This window comes from Sylvia atricapilla, chromosome 2, assembly GCF_009819655.1.
Source record: "Sylvia atricapilla isolate bSylAtr1 chromosome 2, bSylAtr1.pri, whole genome shotgun sequence".
NCBI classification, from domain to species: Eukaryota; Metazoa; Chordata; class Aves; order Passeriformes; family Sylviidae; genus Sylvia; species Sylvia atricapilla.
Window position 1 is genome coordinate 20,179,227 of NC_089141.1, and position 27,762 is coordinate 20,206,988.

At 39.7% G+C, this 27,762-nt stretch overlaps 1 protein-coding gene across 1 annotated transcript; it reads right to left on the reverse strand.

The window, feature by feature from the left end:
* Positions 1-17,756: 17,756 nt before the first annotated feature.
* LOC136373803 (lymphotactin-like) lies at positions 17,757-21,519 on the reverse strand. The gene is made up of 3 exons (XM_066338798.1): positions 21,336-21,519; positions 18,696-18,813; positions 17,757-17,976 (listed from the first exon to the last, which is right to left on the reverse strand). Exons 1-3 carry the CDS (start codon positions 21,403-21,405, stop codon positions 17,871-17,873), a joined length of 294 nt encoding a protein of 97 aa, XP_066194895.1. The 5' UTR covers positions 21,406-21,519; the 3' UTR covers positions 17,757-17,870.
* Between the last annotated feature and the right edge of the window lie 6,243 nt (positions 21,520-27,762).

The window sequence follows — 27,762 nt, forward strand, 5'->3', positions numbered from 1 at the left end:
GTTGCAGACATACTTGCATCATCCCAGCACCAGCAGAAGACAAACTGAGCTCCTCAGTTTGTAAGAGAACTGAGCTCTCTCAGCATGTAAGAGAAAATGAGATTGCTCCTCATTGAAGAGATGCTGTTCTCTGGTATAAGCCAGAGGTTTGGCAAAGAAAAAGTACCAATTCAGCACTGTGACCTCCTGCTGGGTGGTTTGGGTTTTTTTTGGACACTGTTAAAATATCCAAACCTCATTTTAGTAGTTAAAAAATATCTGGCTTTTAAAATAAGACTATAAAAGGTTTCAATGAATATCTGCTGCATGTGGGAGAGTAGGAGGGACTAAGCTTCAGGTTTCATGAGTCTGGAATGAGGAATCTGTGACAGGGCTTTCAAGAAAGTCACAGAAGAGCAGGCTGTCCTGTGAACCTGAGACAGACTGTGAAGGGAAACCTCCCATGCCTACTCACTGCAAAAGCTCAGAATAAAAAGACTGAAAAATTGCTGTGCAGTTGAGGTGACATACTGGAATGTCAGAAATGTGGGGGTCTTCTCCAGCTAAATCTGTATTTAATGATAGACCTATTGTGTAGGTACATGCTGTGGGCTGGTTTAGAGTTACCAGGAGGCTGCTGTTCTTTCTGACATTGTACAGTGGTAAGAATCTCACTCCCTATATGCGAATGCACATAAAATGTGTCTGTAGCTATTTATATAAAATGAGGGGGAGGATGAAACAGTGCTGGTTATTTCTGAAAACTCTTCTAAAACAACTCATATGTGTTTCTGTCTAGATAGTGCATACATGTCTGTCTAATACACAATTGATTTAAAATATATATATTTCTTCAGAAATAGCTGTCATTCTAAAAACACTACCCTCCCTGAGGATGCAGCAGATGTCTTTTCTTGGAGCCACCATTTATCAATGTTTTGGTTGTAATTTGGTTATGTTCTCTGAGACAGGATGTTCAGTTGCTGAAAGGATATAGAGATGGAGAGGTAGCTCAGTGGTGCAAGGAATTTTGTTATATACTTGGTAGTATTTCTTTGAATTTTTTCAGAAGTAATATAGGAGAACTTGCTGTTACTACTGCTGTTAGAGTTACTACTCTTAACAGCTTCTGAAAGCTTCCTTTAAGTCATGGATTTCCATTTGGCTTGCCACCTTTTAAACAGAAAGTGGTTAGCCACCCTTGCCAGAGGTAATCTGCATGTTTAGTCAGTGCAATAATGTCCTAATGAAAACAAGTTAATTTGTCATACTTTTGTGACTTTTTTTTTCTTTTGAATTTTAAAGCTAAAAAATCATTCACGTAGAGAGATAAAAACTCTAACGAAAAACTTTGAAAATAAAAATCTCCCTTACTCCAAGTTTTGGTGTTCCCTTCCACATCAGCTCACATTCAAATTGACTATTAGACACCACTGAATCAGGACAGTTTTATGACTAATTCACATGGAACCCAAATTCTGCATACAGCATTCAGTGTCTTTTTGGGAGTGCAGTGAACCAAAGAACAGAACAATGGATGATCAACTCCACTGTCAATCTCATGCAGTCAAACAAACTTTGTCTTTCTTCCTAATGTAATACATGTTTGTTCATCACCTTTTTTTTTTTTCTTTTTTTTTTCTTTTTTTTTTTTTTTTTTTCATTTTAGGAAAGAAATCTATGCTGTGATGTGGATGTACATACAAAATTATTGGGAAAAAAGGCATAAAACTGAGATATGGATGGACTGCAGTATATTCTTGCATTACAGACTAGAGGCCTCTCCTCATTAGATCTTGTCTGGAAATGACTGAGACTCGATATACATTTAAAGAATCCACTAAAAAATAGGTAAGCAAATGATAATTTACACTAATTGAAATTCATATGCAGTATTTAGGAGATTTTTAATTAGCTCCATTGTTGTATAAAGCAATAATAAAGACAAGAGCATGGCAGATTGCAGCATTTTCCAAGACTCAGGAATGCCTTGGAACAAATATTTTTGCTCTGTTCTTAGGTCTAACACTTACTAATGGTTTAACAACTGACATAGCACTCAGTTTCCATGTCAGTTTACTCATTATGTGATGATATATAAGACTAATCCCCTGGTTTCTGGGGTTGTCATAAAGTCTTAAAAATGTTCATTATGCAACCAGACAGTCCCAGGTAGGAAAAGCAATCTAAATGTTAGGTTTTGACAACTAGATGTAGCGAAACTCAAGACTATTGGCCCTTGGAAATGACAAAATTCTATAAAAAGATGGTGTTTTCACTTGGAAACAGAAAAAGTAAAACTTCCTATACAACTGTTTTGTGTTTTTTGTTGTTGTTGTTGTTTTGTTTTGTTTGTTTGTTTGTTTTTCCGTTTTGAGTGGAAAAACTTCAGATATTTTCTTTGTTTAAAACACATACTATTTTATCTGGGAATTTTATTTTTAGAGATTTTTCAGACTATGTCCAGGAACTTAAGAATAGTGGTTACCCCTTGGTAGAGAGAATGGATTTGGTAAGCCATGACCATGCCACCTTGAGCAAGGGTTCTTTGGGCTTTCCAGCTCCTAAAAAAGACCTGTGTTCCTTCAATTGCTTTGGAGTTGTGCAATATCTGCCTACCTTTGGGTTAGGGACCCCAAAGTCTTTCTTAATCTGAAATGACAGAACATAGGGTCTGTGCTGGGGCCAGGCCACACAGCCCATGCATGGTCTGCAGATCCAGATAGATGGATGCTTGGAGGTGTCACTGTTTTCCCTGCTGGCCCCAAATCTCACTTTGACAGAAGCCCTGAGAAACCAGATTAAAGTCACAACTGACAGCACTTCTCCTCTCCTTGTTAGAGCATATCCCTCTGACATCCCATGTGGTGTCCTGTTGAAGTCTTGGGACACTCCCAGCTTGCAGGGGTTTTGTGGAGCCTGTTGGAGTTCTCACAGAGTCTCCTGAGGGTCTCTTTGGCCAGGAGGAATGAACTGGGCCCAGAAGAAAGCAAAGCTCTGGGAACTGGGACACTTCTATGTTGAATTTTTGTCTGAGGTGATCAAAGTTCTCTTTGTCAGGAGAGATGTGTCAAGCTGTAATTCCAGTTTTGGGATGGTACAGCTTTGAATCATGCAAATCTCTGTTAGACTGAGTTCAGGACAGCTCTGCCAGTGCTGTGCAGCTCAGCGGCAGCCCCTAGCCTTTCTCTCTTTATGCTGAAGAGTGTTGCTAGAGAACAGTCCCACAGAGCTCCTGAATTTCAGCACTCACTGATTCTTTGTGCATTTATGTTGAAGCAGGAAGCCCCTGTGTTCATGTCATAAGCCTTAGAAATGCTTCCCTTGCTTGGAGATGCTTTGGGTGAAAGATACCCAGGTGACTTTAACAACAGTCCTAAAGGTCTGTTGTACCAGAACTCACAGCAGCCACAGCAAACCCATTTGGTTCTGTCAAAATTCTTTGATTTACTGTACTCTGCTAATCAATTGATAGCATAAAGATATGAAGAAAAACAGCGACTGACATGAACTGGAAATGAGAGAATAACAAGCTTATCTTAGCATTGATCTCATAAATAAACATGGAGGAGAGAGGTTTAAACATTGGCAAAGGCTGGCAAACAGCTGAAATGAGTATTTCAAATAAGACCTGTCTTTGTGCCCAGTGGAAAGCATCTTGTTTACACTTGTGCTCCTTGTATGGTTCAGAAGGGAGAGGGAATTGTTTCCAGTCTCCTGATCTGAGCTGGGCAAGTGCATGACACAAGGCAAGCACAGATGGAATTTCCTGCCCTGCATATGGCACCCCACATTCTCCACTCTGAAAGTGATAAGGATGGTCAAGATTACTATAGAAACACTACTGACACTTTACTGCTCCAGCCTTTGGCTACTGTGACCACAGAGGCCATTCCCATGTGAAAAGTTACTTGGTTTTATTACCCAGATGCAGTGGTACTGAGAAGATCTAGACTGAGAGGCCTAGAACATAATGTCCTCTCCCTACAGAGTGATTCCATCCTGAATACCTTCAAAACTAGATTTTACTCTCAGGATTTACCTCAGTTCTAATGGGTACCAGCAGGGGAAGCAAGAGAGGGAGATAACTGAGATCCTTGTTACCTGAAGTGTGGCTTAGGAAAATGCCCAGAGGAATTTATGAAGCACAGGAGGAGCTGAGTGTTTGGCATTTCAGTTCACCCAGAGAGTGATTGTGTAGGGAGGCCAGTTTTGGGTCCTAAGTTTGGTCTAGGTCTTCCAGTGAGGTGCAAAAGTATTAGCCTGGATAGATGTACATTGGGTGGCCTGAAGCACTCCTTTCATGTTGAACAGTTGGACAGATGTTTTCACAACACCCTGTTGTTACTCCTCTACAGATAGTATGGGAGTGGTAGAGGCTTCTTTTTTTAACCCATGTACCAATTCCTTGGCCATTAGCAGAATTCTTCATGATTTCAGATGTAAATTATATAGTGTCAATTGTTGTGAAGGATTCTTTTTCATCACTAGCAGTAGTCCAAGATGTTGTAAAGTCTAAATCATTCATGATCAGCAGGCAGCATGGTCAGATACATTCTGTGTTTTCCTCATCATATCACAAGTTTACTGCTGTTTCACTGGATCTACTCTTGTTTCAGTGGAAAACTTTTCTGAATAGTTAACAAAAAGCAGAACTGTGCTTTTGATTACACAAGGACCATTTGTACTGTGTAGTTAAAGAGAATTTTGCTTACACTCATCTTAGCAAGTAAAGTGAGTAGAGAATTTTTTTCTGGTGTAATAATGGCTTTGTAGAGACCCTGATGAAAGGACTGTGCCACTCTGCATCCCAGAGAAACACAGGAGACCCAAACAGTCACTGACCCTCCCCTAGCAAGGCTGAGCTTCACTAGCTATTTCAAGTGATGGAGTATGACTGCAGCCATCTGTTTGGGTGCTTTGACTTTTCTCGAGAGATCTTTTAATTTAAAATCAGTTAGACAAATGTTTTCAGAATTAAAAACAAAGTAATTTAACAGATAATTTTGTAACCTGTGAGTTTAAACTGCAGGAATACGTCCATTAGGTAAATCAAAAGTTAATAAAGCATTTGTCTTACACCAAAGAATCTGGCCTACAGTAAGGAGGGACATTCCTTTGCCTGCCTGCAAGGGGTTTATAACAGGATTACAGTTTGCTCTGTAACTTCAGGAAGGAGAGATGGAGCAACTCACATAAAAACGCCATCTCATACGGTATCATTTCATTCTTGGCAGTTCTTTTGTCTTCTTGTCTTACTTAGCTGGATGTGGAGGATCATTGACGCCGTTCTGACTGTACCAGCTTGTATTTGGAGTCTTGGAAGAAGGACACCATGAATCTTGTGCAGTAGTGGTTGCCTGACCCCCCAGGAGCAGAAGCAGAAAGGCAGTAATTCATACAGTGCTGAATAAATCCAGGAGAGAACTTGGCAGAGAAAAGGACCTAAGAGTTAGTTGATCTGAACAATCTGAAATGGACACACACCACCTGCCTGCTCCCCTTCCTCCTATCAGATTTGAATCAGCTCTTCTGAAGCCTAGAAGTGCTTTCCAGTAACTCACTTCATCAATAACAAAAATAATTCCTATGGGAATAAACAGCCAAAGCAACCATGATTTTTTGTCTGTCAGAACCACTAGGCCAAATTCTGCATGTTCTCCATCTGTATTCTGTTAAATTGCTGCTGTCACCAAAAGGAATAATTTTGCCTGAGTCAAAGGTTAGTGATGGCATGGTGCTGCTGGACTGAGTGTGTCTGGATAGTTTACTACTTGCCTGAGAGAGGACCAGCAACACTTGTCTGTCACATCAGTGAGAAAGGAGCCATCACTTGTGTTTGCCAAGTGAAAAAAATCACACCAAATGAATAGCCAGAAGGACCCAAAATCACAGGTGAATTGTCAGACAAGAATTAGAGAAACAAACAGGACTGTGTGATTTGTCTGTATGATCTACATTTTACAAAGAGGGTCTGGCAGCATTTTTAAGAATATTAGGAGACTTGGAAGATGAGAGTTTTTTGTCTGTGTTCACTGTACTGTGGAAAGTCTTCCTCCTCCTTCAGTGCTGCCTGTGAGGAGAGCTCTGTGAGAAGAGCAATCCCCAAGATGGCAGCAGGTTCCTGGCAGGAAGGGAGCCTTCATGGAGCCCATGGAAGTAGCACTGCTTATTCCAACAGAAGTACGGGATAGGGCTTCTTTTGTTTATTTTGGAACATTGAGAGTAGGTAGGTACTGTCCGTAGCAAATTTAATCTGAAATAATGGAAGAGAGAGGGGTGAAACTAGCATAAGGCTGCAAACTTTCAGTAAACTGAAGTAATGCTCTGCTCCTAGGATCTTTATCTGATGGTGGGCTTAGACTCCAGTAGGACAGACTATCCATCCCTCCTTTGATACTGTTCTCTGTATAAAGGGAGTTTAGATTCCCCAAAGGATCTTGGTACATTTAGCAGCTTTTTCAAAGTTGTAAGGAAAAAGTTGATTAATAGTTGATTAATAAAATACATGCTTTCAATTTACTCCTATAATTGCAAACTTCCTACGTTTTAGGGTGTCATTTCTTATTTTGTTTACTGAGTTCCCTAAGTTAATTTTTACAGCCAGTTCAAAGCAGCCATGTATATACCCTGTGCAGCTCTTAAACATTTGCTGAAAGGTTTAACAGGTGGCTGGGTGGCAGGTGCTCATAAATAATCCTTTACTGTATTAAGCTAGGATTCAAACATGCAGCTCAATTGTGCTCTGTTTCCATTCCCTGCTCTTCTATGAAGATGGTGTCTGTGGGTTTTTCTGAGGGCAGTGCTTGGTGGGCATCATGACATTGTGAACACTGAAGCAAGACAATTTCCACAATAGTTATCTGAGTAAAAATGAGGTTTTGTTGAACCTTCCCCAACCATCTTTTGTTCACTGTGGCTTCCCTATTCTGTGTTTTCCCTTCTATTAGCCCCATTTTGCCAGCCCACAACTTTGTCATAGGTGTAAATGTCAAGTGGCTTTAAAAATGAATCAGAACACAATTTCTGTAACTCTGAGGTATCTGACTTTCTCCATCTGTGTATTTGCCCTCTAAAATGCTCTCTGTAGTTACTTTGTATGGGCTAAGTTGGACTAATTACTAACAGATAAGTGTACAGTGAAATACTGGAAGTTATTCAGTTCCTCAGCCAGATTTCAGACTTCTCACATATATTTTCTTAGTTGTAACAGCTAATATGTTTAGTACCTCATCCCACACCCTATTATCACCATCAATACCAGGATTCATGGGGGTTTCCAAGAGTATTCATTTCTCATTTGGTCTCAAATCAGATCAAAATGAAAACTTTATAAAAAAAATTTATTTAATTTTCCAGGAAATCAGTCTTGGTAATTTATTTAATTTTCAAACCTTTAGGCATATTTTATATTAAAAGTTATATTATCTATAAATGTTCAATTATAAAAACAATAAAAAAAGTAAAGTAAATACTCTTAAAATTTAAGTACGAAGTATAAATACAAATGTAGACAGATGAAACAATTAAATCTTTCAGGATTTTTGTGGGATTTGCTATTCATATTGCCAGCCCAATAGTTTGCCAAGGTAAAAATGAATTTGAAAAATGTTTTGGGGCTACCTGAGACTTTTTTTTTTTAAACTTCAACAAAATCTCAACTATCAAATGTCATCTTCAGTTGTATGAACAGGATTCCTTACTAGAGTGAAATAATATAATTTTGTGGCTTTAAGGAACTGTTTTGGTTTATTCAATGAGCTTGAATTTACTCAAAGGGTACTGGAGGCTCAGAGAGCTCAAACCCAGTGTTTCCATCCAATTAGCAATGGCCAGTATGGTAGACAGAGCCCTCCTCACATGATGTGGTTACAGCTGCTTGGCTCAGAACCTCGTGCAGTCATTAATTCCCAGAAAACACAAGCAGAGGTGTAGGGTTGAATGGAGCCCATGTTCATTCAGATACTTCCTTGCTGCCTAGTGATTTAAAGTTCCAAGTAGTTTGTGTGAGTTTGCTGTTCCTTGCTGTATTTGGTGCCCTGCTTAGTCACTTGCTGGAGGTGTGTTCTGTCACTTATGAATGGGTTTAGGAGTGACTGTGGCACTCAGAGTGCCGTTGGGACAGGGTATAACCTCAGGAATACTCGTGCCCTCAGCAGTTGGCTTAGGAGGGATCATGGCCCTGAGGGCACAATTGAGGAATCCTTTGTAGCTGGGCCAGAGAGCAGGAGTGGGGTGCTAATGGAGCCTTATGAATCCATCTGGAAGATAATGTGGTCTTGAGACAAGGATCAGGAGTGGGCATGGTCTCTGGAAAAATGAGTCTTTGATGCACTTCTCTAGCTCTTTGTGTCCATTGGGAATGACATATACTGATCTGCTGGAAGGTCTGTCTTTTTTTTGACCTTTCATCTGATGTTTCCATGGCAACTTGCTCCCACTGGAAATCAGTCCTCACATAGTTCTTGTGGTGTGCTGGGTAAGGAACCTGCAGAAGAGAAGTCAGGCCAGGCTGCCTTTGCACTTTGGATTTCTAATCCAAGATTTGCTATAAACGCTTTAATAGGACCTTTTAAATACATTTGTCATCGCATATTCCATGCAAAATCAGACAGCAATATTAACTGTTCATATACTGAGCATAACTATGATTATCTATATTAATAATACATATAATTATGGTCATGTGCACTGTCTGAACAGTTGGTGTTGCTGCATGCAACTGGGAGCTACTCTGGGAGGCCTCATATGCAGAAAATAGCTGGAGAAGTGTTAGTGAAAGGGTAACTAAACTAAAGGATAAAAGTACCTGGCAAAAAGCATTATTTGTGCTTAGGAAACAAGTATGTTTGGGGAGCAGCAGTAAGTACAGCTGGCAGGAACATCTCAGAATGTTCTCTCAAGGACAGACCAGTGTTTACATAGAATTAAATCTGTGCTCCTTTTTCTCCAAGCCTATAAACTGCAGTAGTTTTATTTTTGGTGCCAACTTCCAGTATTCCAGCAGCTATAACTTGTGTATGCACAGCAGCTCAGCTCCAAAGGGAAGGTTCGTTTGTCTTAAGGTAGATATACAAAAATAGAAGCCATCCCCTCCTCTCCCTGGGGGGCAGTTTTGAAAAGACTGAAGTGTAACTGTGAGAAGACCAACAGCTTTGTTCTGAGAGCTAGGGAAGTAATGGTGATCCCAATCATTATTCCTCTCTTCCCCTACAGGTGTGTTCTGCAGAGGGAATGCACTATGGCAGACACAACAGTCTGGGCAGCTCTTGCCAAGAAATGCAGAGAATCTGTGAGCAGGTTTTCAGCTCACACTGTGGGAATCAGCAATCTAAATCACATGACATGAGCACCAAGGTCCACATCTAAAAATTCTTTTCTCTCCTTTTTTCCTCCTGTCATTCACTTTTCTGATTTTTTGTCTTTTCGCTCTCTGCCTCCCCCACTCCTTTGACATTACTGTCCTTCCCTGTTGTTCCCTCTCCGTTTCTTCTTTTCATGATGGGACCAATCCATCTCCCCTCTTTTTACTCCTTGCAATTATTTTCCCTCTTAAAAGCTATTGTTGCCCACTGTGCCTTGAACACTGGCTTTTTAGAAATAAACAAACTTGCCTTTGACAGCAAAGTCTTTGAAAAGTATCCTCACAACATAGTCTCCTAGGCATGTTTTTGGTTTTTTAGGGTTTGTTTTGCTTTGTCTCCTTTTCACTTAATTTTAGGCAAAATTTCTCTTCTTTAGTGTGTTAGTCAACAGAACAATTAGCTACCTTGGTTACACTTCTAAGCCTTGTCACCTCTGCGTAGCCCTGGTACTTAGCAACAAAAAAAACCCCAGGGTATTTTTCTACAGATTTTCTCCTGCACCTCTCTCCCCACATGAGAATGTTTATAGTAAATTACCCCTCCCCCAAACCAGAATTATTTGACTCTGAAAAAATACTAACCATGCTGCAAACGAAGAAGATCAGCTATAGAACTCTTCAGGAAAACGCTGTGAAATAAGCAGGAGCAAAACCAGTGGCAGTAAACTCAGTTACTTGGTAACCTCAGAGTGCAAGGGTCACTTCATGAAAAGTTAGAGGTGTCCTTTGGTTTGGCTTTTCCTTGTTGTGTGAATGTGTGGGGTTTTGTGATTTACTCTACGTGTACACCAAAGGTTTTTTTCCTGTTTGTTATCATGCATATCACGTGAGAGCTCCAGCAGCAGGTGTGGTCTGTGGATTTGAGGCTGTATCACCACTGCAAAAGGCAGGCAGCGGTGGTCTAAAGGTATTCACTGTACTAAGTCAGGAATATGACTTTGTTATATAAATCACTTGTACCCATACGTCTTGAATGCTGGTTTTGTTCCCAAAATCAACAAATTTTGTTTATCCTCACGTCTGTAACTCATGTAGCAATAAAATAAGATTCCAACAAAAAGGTAAGATATTTTGCCAGAATGCTGACAGACTTTGCCAGAAAGCTGACAGACTGATAAATTATGAGGTTACTAGAAGATTAGGTCTATATAGATAAGAAAATGGTAAATAAAAGGTGAAAGTATGCAAGGCAAAAAGGGAAAGACTTTATATGAAACTGGCTTGAGAATCTTCATAAAATGCCATTAGCCCATAGAGCTCATTGCCATAAGGCATTAATGACAACTTAAGACATTATATATATATATATATATATATATGGCTTCCAGATGTCAAAGTTACAGGAGAGAAGAGATTTCTGAGGTGCAAGAACTCTCCTTGCACTAAATTGGAAGACTACCACTAAGATGAATATTTCATTTGGCAAGTTATGCTGTAGCTGCCTTCAACAGAATTTCTTGCTGTTTTGATCAGAGGAAACAGCTCTGTGTGAGAATGAATTCTAAACTCACGAGACTGTAGGTGCAATTTGGCTGGGAATCCCTGTCTTCCTATTGGACTGGAAATTTGCATCTCACTGTGTGCACAGCGGCTGTGGTGTGAGTTTCACTGCTTGTGGCTTTTGTGTTAAAGCAAAAAAGAATGTAATGAGCCTCATTTCATTGAGTTTATATGTTGTTAACTTTTAAGATCCTGTTTTTGGCAAAAAAAAAAAAATGGAAGTGGAGTAGTGGACGCTGGGCCTATGTAGAAAATTTAAATTCTGGTGACGAAGAACTTTGTCTTTCCTGCCCATTATTTGTCAGTAGCCACCACGTAATGACATTTCCTGTTCAATTCCTGTTGTGGCTGAAGTTCTCTGAAATACATTTTATTTTAGCCAGTTTTAATTTAGCTACTTTTCTGCTCACTGTGCTGTCTACATTCTGAATGTGGTACATAAAGGGCCCCACAGAAGCACAGAATGGCACTTTCTGCCCCACAGACCAGCGATAAGATCACACATCAAAGGAGGAGCCAGTTTTATCAATAGGAATGAGGTACCTCAGTCATAATGGCTGTGTGTGCCAGTGGTTACTCTCCCTGGTACCTTTAGAAGCAGCTCTAGGAGAGAGGTACCAGACATCCCTTCTGTGGGGTGGAGTTTGTCCAAAGTTTAAGTCAGCTTTCTCCTGACTCCAGGGAGCCCTGGCTGATCCCACAGTGTGCTTGGGCTGGCTGGGGGAAAGCACACATGTGTTCTCTCCTGCAGAACACAGCAATCACAAGCCATCTCATGAATCTTGCTTTTCAAACATTTTAAGAGTTTGCAAATATATTCATATAATTCCAGACTGTGATCTGAAGTCCTGAGAGCTCTTAAAGAGTTTTTGAGATGTAAAATTCCACCCAGCTATAGTTCTACTAAAATCTGTAGCTGTAACTACAAAGCTTCTTCCTAGGTTTTCTGAGTGATAACTGTTTCTTATGTCTCTAGGTTAAAAGATATTTTTGTAACTTTTATTTGCTACAAGTAGTCAAAATAGGGAGGTATCAACCAATCTGAGTTTAAAGAGTGATGTTTACCCCCACCTATTTTTCTCCAATTGGATTTTTCATTTTAAAAGTTAAATCTAAGCCCATAAAAATATACCTTAGAGTAAGTTTCTTATAATCCTATAATGAACTGTATCTAGTAAGTAATTACTTACTTCACTTTTTCAGGGTGTAATAAAAATCTTGAAATGGAGAGCTGCAATATTTTGCTAGATTAGTTTCTTAACTCATTTCGTATTATTACAGCAAGTCCTTCTGAGCAGACAAGGTCTCCCTCATTAGAGATGCTGATGCTGAAAGGCCTTGTAAATCAAACCTGAACCAAACAGCACCTCATGAAAAGCATAGCAAGGATAGTGCGAGGTGAATTGGCAACTTAGAGTGTGGCAATTCCTGCTCAGGGCTCATTTATGGGCAGGTCTTGACCCTGGAGGTTGATTTGAACCCTAACATTTTCTAGATTTCCTTTTCTTCTCACTTTGCACAGAGAGGCACTGGGCCATTATCACTTGAGGGGGTTTGTGTGAGTCAATGCTGTTCCGCTGGGAAATACCAGAGTAACTTGCTAATGGCTTCAGAGAAGTGGGTGCGTTAGAGCTGTCAACTTGGTGGATGTCAGACAGCAGAGGGTGAGAAACAAGTAGATATTTTCCCCACTGAGGAACCTATAAAAACCTTGTCTTGAACATGAGTCCACTTGTGTGCATTCATGTTCTTGTGCACTATTACCATCACTCTTTTCAACACCAATCTCTCAGAGACTCCCAAGTCTTAGTGCTTAGTCTTATAACAATAATGGTTCTTGAGAAAACTGTATCCCCAGAAGGGAACCAAAAGGCTCGGAAACTCAGAGGGAACAAAAGAGCTAGCAGATTTGTTTCAGGTGTTACTCTTTCAAAATAGCTTTTGAGGTGTCTTTGTCCTTGAGTTTTTAAGGACTTACTGCAAGAAATATTCAATATGATACATAATACTCAGCCCAAATCAAATGACAGACACTGCACAAGAATGAACAATAAATTATTAGGAGAGGAGGACATGAGCTTTTTTGTTTTGGAGTCCTTTTCTTCTGCCTTGGTAACAGGACCAGCCACTTCCTTTTCATAACAAACATGTAATAATTTGGTCTAGATGCTTTTGTTCTAAGCCACACAGATGGGAAGGAAAACCAGAACATTTCCAGGAAAGAGCCTGCTGTGCACCCCCATTTTACTGTTGTTCCTTTACAAGTTCTAGAGTAGAGGCTATATGCAGGCCTTGAACCAAAATATGCTCTGCAAATATCTCAAATGAGCCTCACAAAATTAAAAGGTTCATTTAAATTGCAATAGTTTGGAATATTATTTACTATTTACTAATAGTACTGTTTACTAAAAATACTGTTTCATACAACAGTAAATGGGAAGGAAGGTAAACCATGACATAACAGTACAATATATTTTAAACCTTCTGTGCAATGTCTGTAGGAGTTGTCTTGGTAGGTGTCTTCTCTTCTTCTCAGATCCTCTAACCAAACTAAAAGTTGTGGGTGGATAGATAGCAAGAGGTGGCAAAAGACAGGCAGAAATAGCTCTCAGCATAAGAAAGGGCCATCGTGGCTGGGGACACCCACAGGCAGTAAGGGCAATCAGAAGTGCCCTTAGATCAGGCCAGGTTCTACTGCCCTTAGAATTACCTGGGACAGGCAGCAGTGATGGTGCTGATCACAGACACTCTGCAGAAAGCTCTGGAGTGCTGTACAAATCGTGCCCAGCTAAAATTTGTGTTCTGGATTACACTGACAAGCATCTTTAGATTAGTAATTTCAGATGTTTTCAGTTTGTTCATACCCCCATCTTTGCTAGTGGAAGAGTATAGTTGAGGCTTCCAGCTTTATGGCACTTCTTCTAAGCTTCTTTTCCCAAGGTGAAGAGAGATCTGGAGTACATGCAGTGCAGAGACAAAAACTCAGTGGGGCAAGGGAGCTGCTAAAAGACTATAATTTTTTAAGGACTTAATGGCAGTAACCTCATACCACTTCCTGCTGAATGACTTCTTGTCACCCCTTTTCTATTTTTACTCTTTCCCCTCACTTTTTCCTGTACTCACTTGCCGTAAAACTTGTATCAGTATCTTCTGTGGCAAATCCCAACAGTTTGGGTCAAGTAATCTATTAATTTGCAATTTAGGATATGAGGTTTAGCTTTCCAAAGTGCAAGCACTGCATTTTTCCACAGGAATGAGAGAAGAAAATATTTGTGTTTACTAAATTACTGTGTCTTACTTGTTATATCATGCACCAATATTTGGCAGAATAGCATCACTGGTTGGACGTACCCAGTCCTCCTCCATTTTCTTCTTCCCATGAAGGATCTCGGGCAATCTGTTAACTGAAAATCTCCAGTTTAAAGCAAAGCACAAAATGTAGTCAGAAATTATGTAAAAAATCAAGCCAAAACAAAACAAAAAAACTCCAAAAATCAAGGAATATCCCCAACTGGGGGTTGGGGACTGAATGATGTGTTAGCAGTTTCCAGGAAAGCTGATGGTCATCGTAAACCTTTAACTTTCCCATTCCTTAATTATAAATAAGTAGTTAAAAAGGATACAGCAGCAGCTATGTGAAGTCATTGCTTAGGAAGAATTACTGGTTTTGTGCAAAAAAGTCAGTATGCCCAAAGGGGTGGGGAACTGCCCTACCTACTTCTGTTGAAGGGAGGGAAGGTATGAATATTTACACAGGCTGAAGGTTTGTCCTCTGTCCTCTCTGCTGCCTTTCTCCTGTGACAAAGATCCAGAGTGCATCTCTTAAGTCTCTGTGGAAACTTAGGTGGTGTGGGCAGGAAAGATATGGCTGGTTTTTTCAAACATTGATGCACAATGGTCTATCCATGTGTATTTGGAGAGTCCTTTGTGGCAAATTGGTGCACAGGTATGACAAAAGGAGTCAAAGAAGACTGACTGCAATCTAGCAGAGGTTGAAAAAAAGGGAAATGGTGACCACGAGTCTCCTGCTCTCCATTTTGCACTTTCCTTTTGTGCCTGTGTGTGTGAAAAGTAGGTTTAATCATATTTTCCCTAATTTCTTTTGAAAGCCTTAGGGAAAAGTGCTAGTGAGAAACAGTGCTATTACAGATAAGCTTCCACATTATCCACAGCTGGAGCCGACAAAAGTAGAACACAACTGGAGCCACAGTAAGGTCTGTGGTAAGGGACAGTCAGGGAAAGACAGAGAAGTTCCTGGAGTTTCATGCTGGGGTAGGAAGAGATGCTGAGAGCCCTGATCATCAGTAGTGATTAACTGTCAATGACTGTACGAGTATCTCTATAGATCTTGCAAGGTATAATAAACAAGGAGTAATTGTTAAGTAGGATGATTCACTCTTAAAAAATATTAATCATTCTATGAATTTTGATGAGGATGAACAGACATAAAGTATTAATTGCTATGTGATGGTTAATATATCCTCAGATTGTGAGAGTCCTAATCAAAACAAAATTATATTCACTTTAGGAAGATTCATTCCAGGATATGATACTATTAAGTATGAGCATAGGCATTAAAATTCTGCCTGAAAAAAGCATGTTAGATAGTTTACACCTGGATTAATTCAATCTGTCAGAGTTGATGGTATTTTTTCTGCAAGCATTTACCATAAAAATGCTTTTATATGGGACCTGGCCTTGTAGCCTACAAGTACTCTGGTGATGCTGAAAGGAACAGAAGTGTTTCTGTTGTCTATAATATGAGGATCTGTGACCTTGAGATCAACAATTCAAAATTAATCAACACAGTTTATATGCCATACTCCAGCAACATCTTATTGTCAATGTTTCTTTCTAAATGTAAAGCTCTCCTTACAAAGTTTGTAGCAACAACTATTCTTCTCGAGTCTTGATATAGTGAACTATATCAAGTAAGGAGGCATAACTCCCTACAACAGAGATCCAGTAGTGTGCCTTGGTCTGTTCTGTAGGGTAAAACATGCAGCCATCCTTCTTTTCCCTGCTTTGGCAATACCACTATTTAAAAGCCTGTCCTGGATAGAGGAAACTGTTTCCCCACACAGGACAAAATGTGAGCCATGAGAGACAAATTCTGTCTAAAGTCTTGACTAAAGCAGGGAACTGTAAAGACTGGCTTTTAGAGTAGTCTGATCTTATTTCTGTGGTGCAGTTTGGAAGTGCTGTAGTTCTATAGGTATCACTAAGAGGCTCTGTAGGATGAAAAGCCCATAAGTTAGCAGAAGGGCAGCCTCCATACATGTGGTAATATGAAAGGAACTTTATTTTAGAAGCATGTCTTCCTATACCTCTCCTCTACCCCTCAAGGTCCTCAAATACCATCTTTTCTCTCTCTGGGCAGAGAGCTCTTTGCTTTCTGCTTCTGATAATGTGGTGACCACCCGAGCATGGTATGAACTCTGTTCTTGAAGTACTCAAACTTTTGAAGAGGTATTGTCTGAAATGTGAGCTGAAATATCAGATCATTCCAAAGCCATCTGAATCATGAGTTGGCAATAGTGTCAGCTCTAGCTAACTTGAACATAATTTCTCATATTTGTGCTGTTATCTTGGGACTTGTTTCAGCAGTATCCATCTGCATTATAGTCATGCAACCAAACTTGTAATTAGATTGAGGTTTATAGTAAGTTTATTAAAATTCAAAGCCTTCTGTTAGTAGCATGTATCAGTTTTAAGACAATAAGACATTTCTATGTACATAGCTCTCTAGGGCAGAGAGTTCCTATGAGTTTGTGAAATACAGATTCCAGACATGGTTTGTTCTTATTCAGAGAAAAGCAATGGGAAAAGCAAACCAGTTGTTTCAGGTTTGTTTCACATGAGGGCAAGACTGAAGTCACTTTACAGATGCTGTTTATAAGATAAGGTTTCCCCAGGGCAAGACTGAACAGGGTTATATAGAAGAACAGATAATAGATTAAGTGGGGAGCATGATGGTGCTTGTGAATCAAGATATCTTAGCCCTGGTTGGGTACAGGCTGTGGTGTAGAATGATCACAGATATGGAAAAGCACTAGGAAGAGAGCTGTATATGTAACTATCAAGGTCTTTAAAACTGTGTAATTTTGTAAAAGCTACCAAATAATGCAAAAAATAAGCTGACTGTAGTTTGTGGGAAAAGTCTTGTGACTGTTTAGGGCTGTGACCTATTTTGGGCTATAAGAATTATATAACACTGCACTGTGAGAATAATATCTTACTTCAATGGCTTCAACTCCTTTTTACCCTAACTTTAGCTTAGACTTCAATAATCTTTAACTTCAGCTCAAACTCTGACCTATTTTTGCTCAAGCTTTGACTTAAAGCTCCCTGCTTAGATTACTTTTACACCCCCTCTTTTGAAGTCCTGTCTCTCAGTCACCCGGCAGGATTACATTCACTGAGTTACACTGAATTACTTCACATCATCCTTTGGTGAGAACATTCACACACCTTTGTGAACTGAGCTAATAGTGGAGTACTATGTATAAAAATAGAAGACTCCAGGATCATCTTCTGAATATGACACTGATCAGGTGATAGCCTGAAGCATGAAATCAGTTTGTGTATAGGTTATATAGGCATGAATTACTAACGTATACAGCACCTTCTTAAAACCAGCACTCAATGCAGAATGCTCTGATCTCAATCAGCAGTTAGGTCTGCACTCTTCCAGCTCTGTGGGTGGTCATCTTCACCACACTATGTGAAACTATCAGTCATTCATCATTAAATGCCATGGACAGCAAGGATTAGATGATATCTACATTCAGTTGTAAATAAATATTAGCAAGCATTTCAGAAAATAAACAGACTAATAGAATTCAACCATAAAATGAATAAGTCTGTAGGCATTCAACCAGTGAAGAATGGATTCTGGTGAGTTTGTGTTTGTTCAAAGATTTTATTGGCACTTCATAAATAGGAAATAAAAGCAAATAGTAAGGTTTTTTCCTTGTTATCTGCAGCACTGATGATGTTTCCAGCTGGTTGGCCTTAGATGCTTGGATTATTTGCGTTTGGCAACACGTCTTTCATCTATTCTCTTTATAGCAGTCTTCACCCATCTCTGATCAGGACTTACACAGATCTTGATACCTCCTGCAGTGACAAACCTATAGGAAAAAGGAAAACAAACAAGCTGGGTGTTAAATCCCTGTTTCTAAACCCAGGTCTGTTGTTCTTGCTTTTGATGCAGAACATGAAGAAAAATGTGGTAAAACAATATTAAATGATGGAGTTTGTAGGTGTTAGTTGGAATAATAGCAGTTATAAACATTATTTCCCTATTTATTATACAGGTAACATAGATGGTCATGTACTTATAAACTGATATTAAAATATCAAGCATATCTGCTATTCTGGGACTTTATGCTAAATCATGATGAACATTTATCTCCCAGGAGCAGATCCCAGAAGTGATAAAAATGCATCCTTGTGAGCTCAAATAACCAAACACAGCTCCTAGCAGGACTCAGAGTTACCCTGTATTCTTTCATATGATCTGTCCCCTTGAGTCACTTTATGCATGGAGCCTCTGGCTGCTCCAACCCTGTTGAAATTCTTCCCCACCCACTGGGAACGAAAATGTGAGCTGGTTGATGAGCTTCCTGCTGTTATTCATGAGCAGCACACACCTCCCAGCTGTCTGAGGCCCACTCTTCTCCCCTCTCTCCCTCAGCTGCCAGGTGACTCCTCCATGGAAGAACTGGAAGGGTGATTTGGACTAGGCAGATTTAGTGAGTTGGGCCATGAATTATGTTCTGATGCTCCTTCCCTATTTGATGGTTTTGTTTTTGCATTATGAAGTCTGAAGGGTGCATGGGATACTTACATGATAGCATTTGTTGGTACTTGTTGCTTTTCGTAGCTCACAAGGTTTCGGATGTTCAGCTGCTTTGTAGACAGAGTTACACAGCTGAATTTTCGCATGGACTGACTGCTAGCACTCCCTAGAAGGGAAAAATAGATAAAGGAAGAGGGAATAAATATTTTATTGCTATTTAGCCATAATTGCTGAATAAACTAGGAATTCCAAAAGACTCATAATGGTGGTTAGACCATGACAGTCTCATGGTATACAGCCATAATACCAGTTATACCAGAGACCTTAAGCTATTCTTTGTGATGCATCCTACCATCCCTAAAGTGTTGTCTGCCCCTAGGGAGTCACTGCTTCCATAGCAGTAGAAAAGTTTGACTCATTTATAATTAGGTCTGCATCATCTGCAAGTATCCATAAGCACTTAGAACTGGCACTTTATCGGATGGGTTTCCACATATCTTTTGACTATGTAACAGTAATTCCTCATATTTTCCAAGTGAAGAAAAGGAAAGTAAGCCTACTTCTCTCACAATGACAAGAATAGTTGAAAAAAAGGAGATATATCTGCCAAAAGAATAAGTGCTTATATCCTCCGGCTATACCTCTGATTTCATACGAAGTTGGGTGCTACCTAATCTCTGCATTCCTCCAAGATTTTGATACAATTCAGAGAAATGCAGTGATGATTAAAAAAGAGGATCGCAATATTGGTATAAAATTTTCTGGGCAGTTGTTATCTTACATGATGATAGCTAAAAATGGGAGCTCTTTTAGATGAGATGAAGCATAGGCATACATTCGTGTTAGTCTCCACTTGCCCATTTCTGGTTTTCTCCTGTTCATGGAAGACAGGTTTGGGAAAGCAGGCAGGGGACAAACAGAACACTACTCAGTAGGTATTTTATAAAGAATTTAGAGAGCTACTGGATTAAGAAAAGTCCAAGAGCTATTCTGGTATGCCTTGCTAAATGCAAACCTGCTGCACACAGTCTTGCTATCTGTGAGCTGTTCTTTATTTGAAATAACTGGAATAGCAGAGACAAACATCAATCTTTGGAGGCAGTGTGGGAAAGCCAGTGCACAGGTACTGGCAGATCTGCCAGTTCCTAAGATTTTATTTGCCTGATTTTTTTTGCAAGATCTCTTCTGATCTTGCTTTAGTCATGAGTAACACGATGTAATAATTTGAATGATTCATGACACATTTCTTACTGCCTCAGACTGGTTTTCAAAATGTGGCATTAAAAGAGCTCAAAGACAGTCAAGCAACCCTTACTAGCCCTGGAGCTATTTCCTCTGCTACTACATGGTCTTCAGGGAATGGATGCAGGGAATAGCAGCAAAGCTTCTTTAAGGCTAGAAACAAACCCCAATGGCTCTGCACCTATAACTACCTTTATTTCCAGGTCTATGTGGTAGTTTTTATTATTCTTTCTAGTCCTTTTTTCTCTCTCTTGTAGACGACCTTGATGTGCTTTTTCAGACTTGGTGATATTTATGGCCGATGATACAGCCTGGACAATGACACTGGGAACTGGCAGTCTGCGATATGAAGCAGCTGTTACCAGGATGAAGAGCAGTGTCACCAAGGAAAACAGGAGAATGTATTGGGATGTAGCTGGAGAGGCAGTGGGTCAGCATGAAGGCTGTGCAGCTTCACAGTCCTGTGAATGCTCAGCAGGTCTCAGTTTGGTTTTGGTGTGGTTTTGTGAGGATGCCTTTTCTCTGTGTTTCTGAGTGCATATTTGTGGGTTTGCATATGGCTTACATGTCAGTGTTTTGTGTGATTTTTATGTGCTTGAGTGAATCCAATTGTGATAAGAATGTGTGTGGTAATGGATGTTTTCATATGGTACTTGTAGCCAAAATTACTGACCTAACCAGCACTGCAGACAAACTTATTTAAAGCATGGCTAATAAACAGGGCACATCTCAGCATTCATAATTGGCTTGAAAGAAGATGTTCAATTGTATGATTCAGTGAAAAGAGAGAAGGTACTGTATCAATTGGTCCTTCTCCCTTTTACTTCTCATTGATAGTTTCCCTTTCTGTACCACAAGATTGTTCTAGAACCAAGGCAATATGGGATATATGTTATAGAACTGGAAGAACTTTTTAAAATAGTGGTATTAGAGGGATTAAGGCTATATAGTTAGACAGATAACAATTAATTAATAGTTAAATATAATTATAGAATTAAAATGATAATATTAATAATTAAAGACAGATAAGAGAATTCATATAAAAGTAATCGATCTGGAAAAAGAAAAATGTACATCTTATTCAAGAAATATTTTTCATGAAATCTTATTAATGTGTATTACACACAGGTGTATGGCATCAGCAAGACTAAATGACCTTATGCCTTCAAGATTTTTTGATTTTAGAAGGGAGAATGTTACACAGAAACCCTTTAAGTGCTCCTAGGCACAGAATCTCTCCTTGCCTAAAGGCAGAAAACAACCACTGTCTGACAGGACATCAGATGAAATCCCCCATGAAGCTTGTGAGTTCTTTTTGCAGTTTTCATCTGGATTTCTTGTGTGTTTTATCTTACAAGTCAGCTCTCTGTAACAATTCATCCTGCTCAGGAAACCACAGGTGGAATGTGGAGCAATTCCTGTCTTCCTCTTGAGTTGCAAACTTACCTTTGACTGTGTGCGCAGCGAAGATGCCAAGCCCGAAGAGGAGCAGGATTGCTGCAGTGTGGAGCCTCATTGCTGTGGTTTCTGTGTCAAGGCAGAGCAGAAGGTGTCTACTGTCACCCCCTTTCTCAGGGTTTATATATTGTCATTCAGTAGTCAGTTCTTGTGTTCATTTTTAAGGTGTCATGGAGGGCCTGACTATAAGTGGAAAATCTGACCGGCAGTACTTTTTCTGGTGTGAGAGAACCACCCCCTCTCCTTCACTAGCCCCCCTGAGAAGAAGGCTTTTCCTGCTCAAACCCGCTGTGGTTGCACTTGCTTCGGTGCTTTTACTTGGGGTTATTTCAAGCTGCAAAAAGTGAGAGCTCTTGTGCAGTAGTGGAAACCTGTAATAAATGTTCCTGTCATTTTGCACTTCAGTCTTGAGACCTTTAGCTAAGCTGCACTGCAGAGACACAGAGTGAGAGTCAGAATTACTTCACTGACCAATGAACCACTGGAAAGCGGAACTGTGAGCTAAAGGATGATGGAAACAGGAACATCTTGCTCTTTCCAAGCAGCTGTGGCTATTTTGTCATGTTAACATGCTGCTGTGGAGGGATATCCCTGCTATCTCCCATGAGCAGCAGATGTAGTCAGAGCTCTTGTGTTTGCTCTGTGATTTGATATGGCCAAAGCTGATATCCCTGTGCTGGGAGAAGCAAGATTGAACACACCTTTGCACCACATATCCAGATCCACTCTGCTTCCTGCCAGTCAGGCATAACTAAAACGCAGTGGTTCCAAAGAGGAATGATAGTTTGTAAAGGGTTGTGTCAGGGTTGCTTTGCTTTGTTGCTTTTTCATTGTTTGGTTGGTTTTTGGGTTTTTTTGTTTGTTTGCTTCTTGTTTTTGGGATTTTTTTGGAGGGGAGGGGGGCGAGTTGTGGTGTGGACTTTCTAGTGTAAAGAATGGCACCCAAGAAAATAACTAGGCAATCAGAGAGGCGTAATTTGTAGCAAAGACAAAAAGTTAATTGCAGTTTCATGTAAACATGGTGCTGAAAACAGGTCTGTCAGCTTGCTACAATTGTATCTCTATTACAAGTTCCATTTTCTGCACACTGTACCAACCCTAACACCCAGGTTTCACTGTCCTGCCTGTCTAATGTGGTCTGAGTTACTGGACATACAAACCAGTGGTTTAGGGCCTGCAAGTATTTGTCAGGCCAGTTGTGGATCTCCAGGCCATGCACAAAGCAGCAGCTCAGCTGGCATCTTCTTCCAGAGCCTCACAGCAGAAATCCTCTCACGTGCCCTCTGCAGCTCAATGGGAAAACCCAGTGGGAAAACCTGGTGTGAATAGGTAAATGCCTGATGTCTTGTGAGCAGCTTGTGAACAGCTGTTAGTGCAAGGACTGGAGAAGTCACGAGTGTCCTGCTTTTGGCTGAGATGGAGTAATTTCCTTCTTAGTAGGTGGTAGTGTTCTGTGTTTTGGATTTAGCATGAGAATAATGTTGATAACACACAGGTGTTTCAGTTGTTGCTGGTTAACGATTATTCCGAACCAAAGACAACTACTAAATGTAATAGTTTTTTAATTTTTAACAGGGTCAAGAATTTTTAATTGTAGTAATTGTGGTATGTAAGCTGTTCAGGATAGCAGCCCTGCTGAAGGAAAAGGAATATGCAGTGAGCAGAGTTTGGCCTAGTATCAAGAGAGTATGTATCATGGCAAAGTGTTTAGCCTGCTTTTAAGAAGACAGGCCAAGATCTTCATGAATAACTAAATTCCTATGCATTCCTAGAAATTATTATCTTTAACGGATGTTTAGGAGTCATTCAGAAATTCACAAATTCAGAAGTTGAATTTGTGCCATCAGGTCACCCAGTTAATCACTTTTGAAGACTAAATGAGGTCATTCAGTGACTTTTGGAGGGGACTTAAGAGCTTCAACTTAAATATGGCTGTATGTCAGTTAACTGGTTTTAGGAAGGACATTGCCAACCTCAGGGGATAAGTATCTGTCTATATTATCTATAGAAGCAATTTGTACGTGTGTCTTACGCAGCATACAGTAAGTGAGGTTGGGTGAAATATAGGGGGGCCTAATGTATTTTGATTTTATCTTGTTTCTTAACACTTGGAGTACTGGTTGAAAAATTTGCAGCAAGAGGCATTCAGCTGTGATGTTTCCATTATTTTCTTCCCTTGCTTTTCATCGCTTTTACTCTATAGTCTTCATTCTGATTTCGTAAGTACCTGAAATAGTAGTTTGTGTTTAGTATTTTAATTCATACTGTAATGGGGTAGAAGCAAACACGTTCTCAGTGCTCACATCTGAGATGAGAGATTATTTCTAATCTATGTTAATGGCTTCAATCACATTTTTAATAACTACTCTGTTTTATGCTGGTCTTGGCAGAACTTCTGTAGAAATGTAACCCTATTAACAATACTTTCTCTTAATCATAATGGAATTTGTAGAATTGTAGACCATCTGTTTCCACTACTACACTGCCAGCTTTTTCCTGCCAGGTTTTCCCTGGTCCTGCCATCTTTCCTTGATGTATTATGTGCTCTTAAATAATAGTCAAAAATCAAATAAATCAAAATCTTTCTTTAGCCAAGTATTCAGATACATAAAATTACAGTGGGAATGATTTGGTTTGAAAGGGCCCAGAGATACCTGCTCTTTCTTTCATTCAGTGTCATTTTGTTTTGATTTAGTTCAATTAGCTTGTTTTGGTTTAGCTATGCACTCACCCAAGATCTACAAAAGGAATACTCAGATCCTCATCTTTATGATCCTAGCCTTGTGAGCTTTGGTTCTTTGAGAAATCCATTGTGGGAAGTCAACTAAACCCTGTGCAATGCTATTGCTACAGAAAAACACAGAGGTGACTATAGCTCAGTTCTGTGAATATACCTAAATCTTGTACATGTTGAAACAGGATTCAAATGCTTTTGTGAGTTTGTGGAATGTTCTCAATCCATGTGGGAATACTTTCTAGCAACCTTCCAGTACCTGAAGGAGGCTGATAGAGAGCTGGAGAGGGACTTTTTACAAGGACATATTGTCTCAGAACAAGGGGCAATGGCTTCAAACTGAATGAGGGTAGTCTTAGATTAGATATTAGAAAGAAATTCTTTACTCAGAGGATGGTGAGGCACTGGGGCAGGTTGCCCACAGAAGCTGTGAATCCCCCATCCCTGGAAGTGTTCAAAGCCAGGTTGGATGGGGCTTTGAGTAATCTGGTCCAGTGAAAAATGTCCCTGCCCAAAATAGGGGGGGTTGGACTAGATAAAGCCCCTTTCCAACACAGGCCATTCTATGATTCTATTATATGATTTTCCTTTTTCTTCCTTGTTTTTTTTTATTTTTGTTGTTGTTGTTGTTATTTCTTTTTCCACTTCCTCAGCTGTCACATAGAACAGAGAATGCAAATTTTGTTTAGCACTTCTTTTTGTGTGTGCCATATTTGTAGGATCAGGGATGGGAACCAAGTCTTATGCTATTAGTCTTCAGGAGAAGAAAAAAGATGGTTTTGTGGAAAAAATAAATTACTTTAGCTGAACCATGGAGAGTGAGTGCCTAAAGCACTGGGAATGGATCAGAACCAATATACTCCTTCTAGGTAAACCTGAGATTTTTTCAGTAAACTGAAGAAGTTCAGATACTTATGTTTCTTGGTTTTCTCAGTGGTACCTCACACTTTGGAGAGAGTCTCTTGGCCAATCTGTATGTGTTTGGATTTCTTTGCTGCAGGACAGTCATCACAAGGAATATGTTGAAGAGCTAAGATTGTTAGTGGAAAGGGGGAGTTACAGGTACAAGAATATTATTGATGCCTTAATAAAGGGATGGGACGAGTGTTGCGCTAAAACAAATTTATTACTCAGATAAATACCAGGCACAAAGGCAGTGAGATTTTAGAGGAACAAGAAGTCAGCCATAGCTCAAGGTAGTCACAAATTTCTTTGTTACAAGGCAATATATAACATTCTAATCCAATAGAAAGTTGCCACAGAGTTTATTTTGGGTTTTTTTGACGTATCACCTTTGCTTTATTTTGCTGCACTGTGTATGCTTTTATCCAAAGGGCTACAACATATGTACACACATATGCTTCTATTATAACATCTAAACTCTTAGCTTATTCTATAAAATTATATTACTATGCTATAAAATTCTTCACTATCTTCCCTAATACAGTTTCTTATTCAAGTTGTACTCTTACTTAAAACTATAGAAACATAAGTTTATAATTTTTCTGCCTAATGTCTGTGTACTTTTATTTTTACATTAATCCAAGCTTCTCCCAAGGCTGCAAATCAAACCTTTCAGTAATTGTGGAATATTCTATCTTTCCATTTCCTACACAAGAACACACATCAGTGATATTTGTATGCTTCAAACATAACAACATGTACTGTTATCTACAAGTGTACAGACTTTCTTATTACTGCTATTAAATACTTCTGCCATCATATTTGTTGAAGGGCAGGCTGTGTAACAATCACAATAAAGCACCAGCTTCCAGGAAGCAGAGCAATAAGCAGAACCATTAAGCCTGGATTCAACTTTTGGCCTTTTACCTGCTGACTTCTCTTCCTTCCACCCAAGAATTGTTCCAACTCCTCGGCATATGTTTTCATGTGCCAAAGGAAACTGTACATCCACACACTTGAAGCTATCCAACTCACTCTCAGACTAACTGCATTGAACATTCCTTTTCTGCTGGGTTTTCCCCAGAGTGGAGGCACCATGCTGAGTCTTTCTGCTGTTGGGGTGGTAGGCTTTAGAAAATCTGTGAGGATTCTTGCCTTTTGTTTACCATAAATTGAAGCTGGATTATAATTAAAGATAGTGGATTAAGAAAAAGGTAAAAATTAAGGGACACATGAATAATGGGAAATTCTTTTTTTTTTTTTTTCCAAATGTCAAAAAAGACTTCTAGAACTTTCAAAAAGGGTATCTTGGGATTTTTCTTCTGCTTTTTGTTTGTTCGGGTTTGTTTTCACCCTTAAATAGCTGATTTCTAATAAATGCATTTGTTTAAAACAATAATTATGCTTGTAGGCATTTTTAATAACCAAACCTTCGTGATATCCTACCACAGAACTTAAACAAATATGACAAATTTTAACTTATATTTATGATTTTAACCCATATGGCTTCCAGGAAAAAACAAAACAAACAAAAAAAACCCACACAACAAACTTAAGGCAAAAAACCCCTAGAACAAATAACCCCCCCAAAAAACCCAAACCAACCAACCAAAACCCCCCAAGCAAATAAAAAAAACCCATCCAAACACAACCCCCCCCAACAAAATAATAAACCACCCAAAAATAAATAAACCAAAAATAAACCACCCAAAAATAAACCAAAAAAACCACCCAAAACAAAACAATTTCCCCCCAAAAACAAAATTAACAAAACCAATGAATCAAAAAAGCCAACCGCTCCAACTCAACCAACCAACCAATCAAAAGCAGACAAACCTCCCCCACAAAAATATACAGAGAAGAAGATAGGAAGCATTCACTCTAGAAATTTTGCATGAGAAATACATGGATTTTTTTTCCCCTTCCTTTACAGTAGAGCATTACAGTAGCATCTGGAACAGGTACTTTACTTGATCTCTGGAGATGAAAAGCTGTCACACTTTCTAACCATGCCCCTGGTGAGATACATCATGTTGCTTCACACTGGTTTCTATAATCTGACAATTTTGGGCCACATCCTGTTCAAAAGTGTTTTAGAGCTTCTTAAAACTGATCACGGCACTTGATCTCACCTGTGCAATGAAATGGGACTTGGTGCTCTTGCACCTGTACCCTCGAATAGGTACAGATTAAGAAGTAGTGGTTTTCTATAAGCTGGTTTCTGTATTAGCCATTTGCTCAGTGAGCCCATAATAGCAGGAGGGTCACTGTGTAGATGAAGGCTTAAATGAGAGGAGCAAGCAAAAAAGAGCTTACAGGGTTGTGGTGACTTAGCATGAATGTAAAAAGGTTTTTTTTTTTTAAAAGAAGTTCTAGCATAGATTATGATTAACAGCTTGTCTGACAAATAAGAGTGTTTTTATGCTTCTGGAAACGCGGTTTTGAATTACAAGTTTTAGGTGAATTGTCCTTTTTCTTTTTTGGTTGGCAAGGAGCTAACATCACCTCGTGAGTCGGGGTTTGAGCTGGGCCCTCGGGGGGGGCTCTGCCTGTGGGATAGGGGCCAGGGCTGGCTGTACCCCCTCTGTCCCCTCCTGGCTCCTCCGATGGGGAGAGGAGGAGGAGGACTGCAGAACAGCAGTCTGGCCCTACACAAAGACCACGGTGGCCGTGCTCTGGGCCTTGGTTGCCAGAGCCACTGGTCCGAAGGAGGAGAGACTCTTAAGAACTTTTCTCCAGAGCTACAGGGAGCTGATCCAGGTTTGAGTTGCTTGAGAT

What these genes read in the sequence shown, in the direction of transcription:
- LOC136373803 (XM_066338798.1), bottom strand. Translation starts at nt 21,405, where the DNA reads ATGAGGCTCCACACTGCAGCAATCCTGCTCCTCTTCGGGCTTGGCATC. An exon ending in CGCTGCGCACACAGTCAAAG is followed by an intron (nt 18,814 to 21,335) that starts GTAAGTTTGCAA and finishes TTTCCCTTCTAG; the next exon opens with GGAGTGCTAGCAGTCAGTCC. An exon ending in GTACCAACAAATGCTATCAT is followed by an intron (nt 17,977 to 18,695) that starts GTAAGTATCCCA and finishes TTTTTCCTATAG; the next exon opens with GTTTGTCACTGCAGGAGGTA.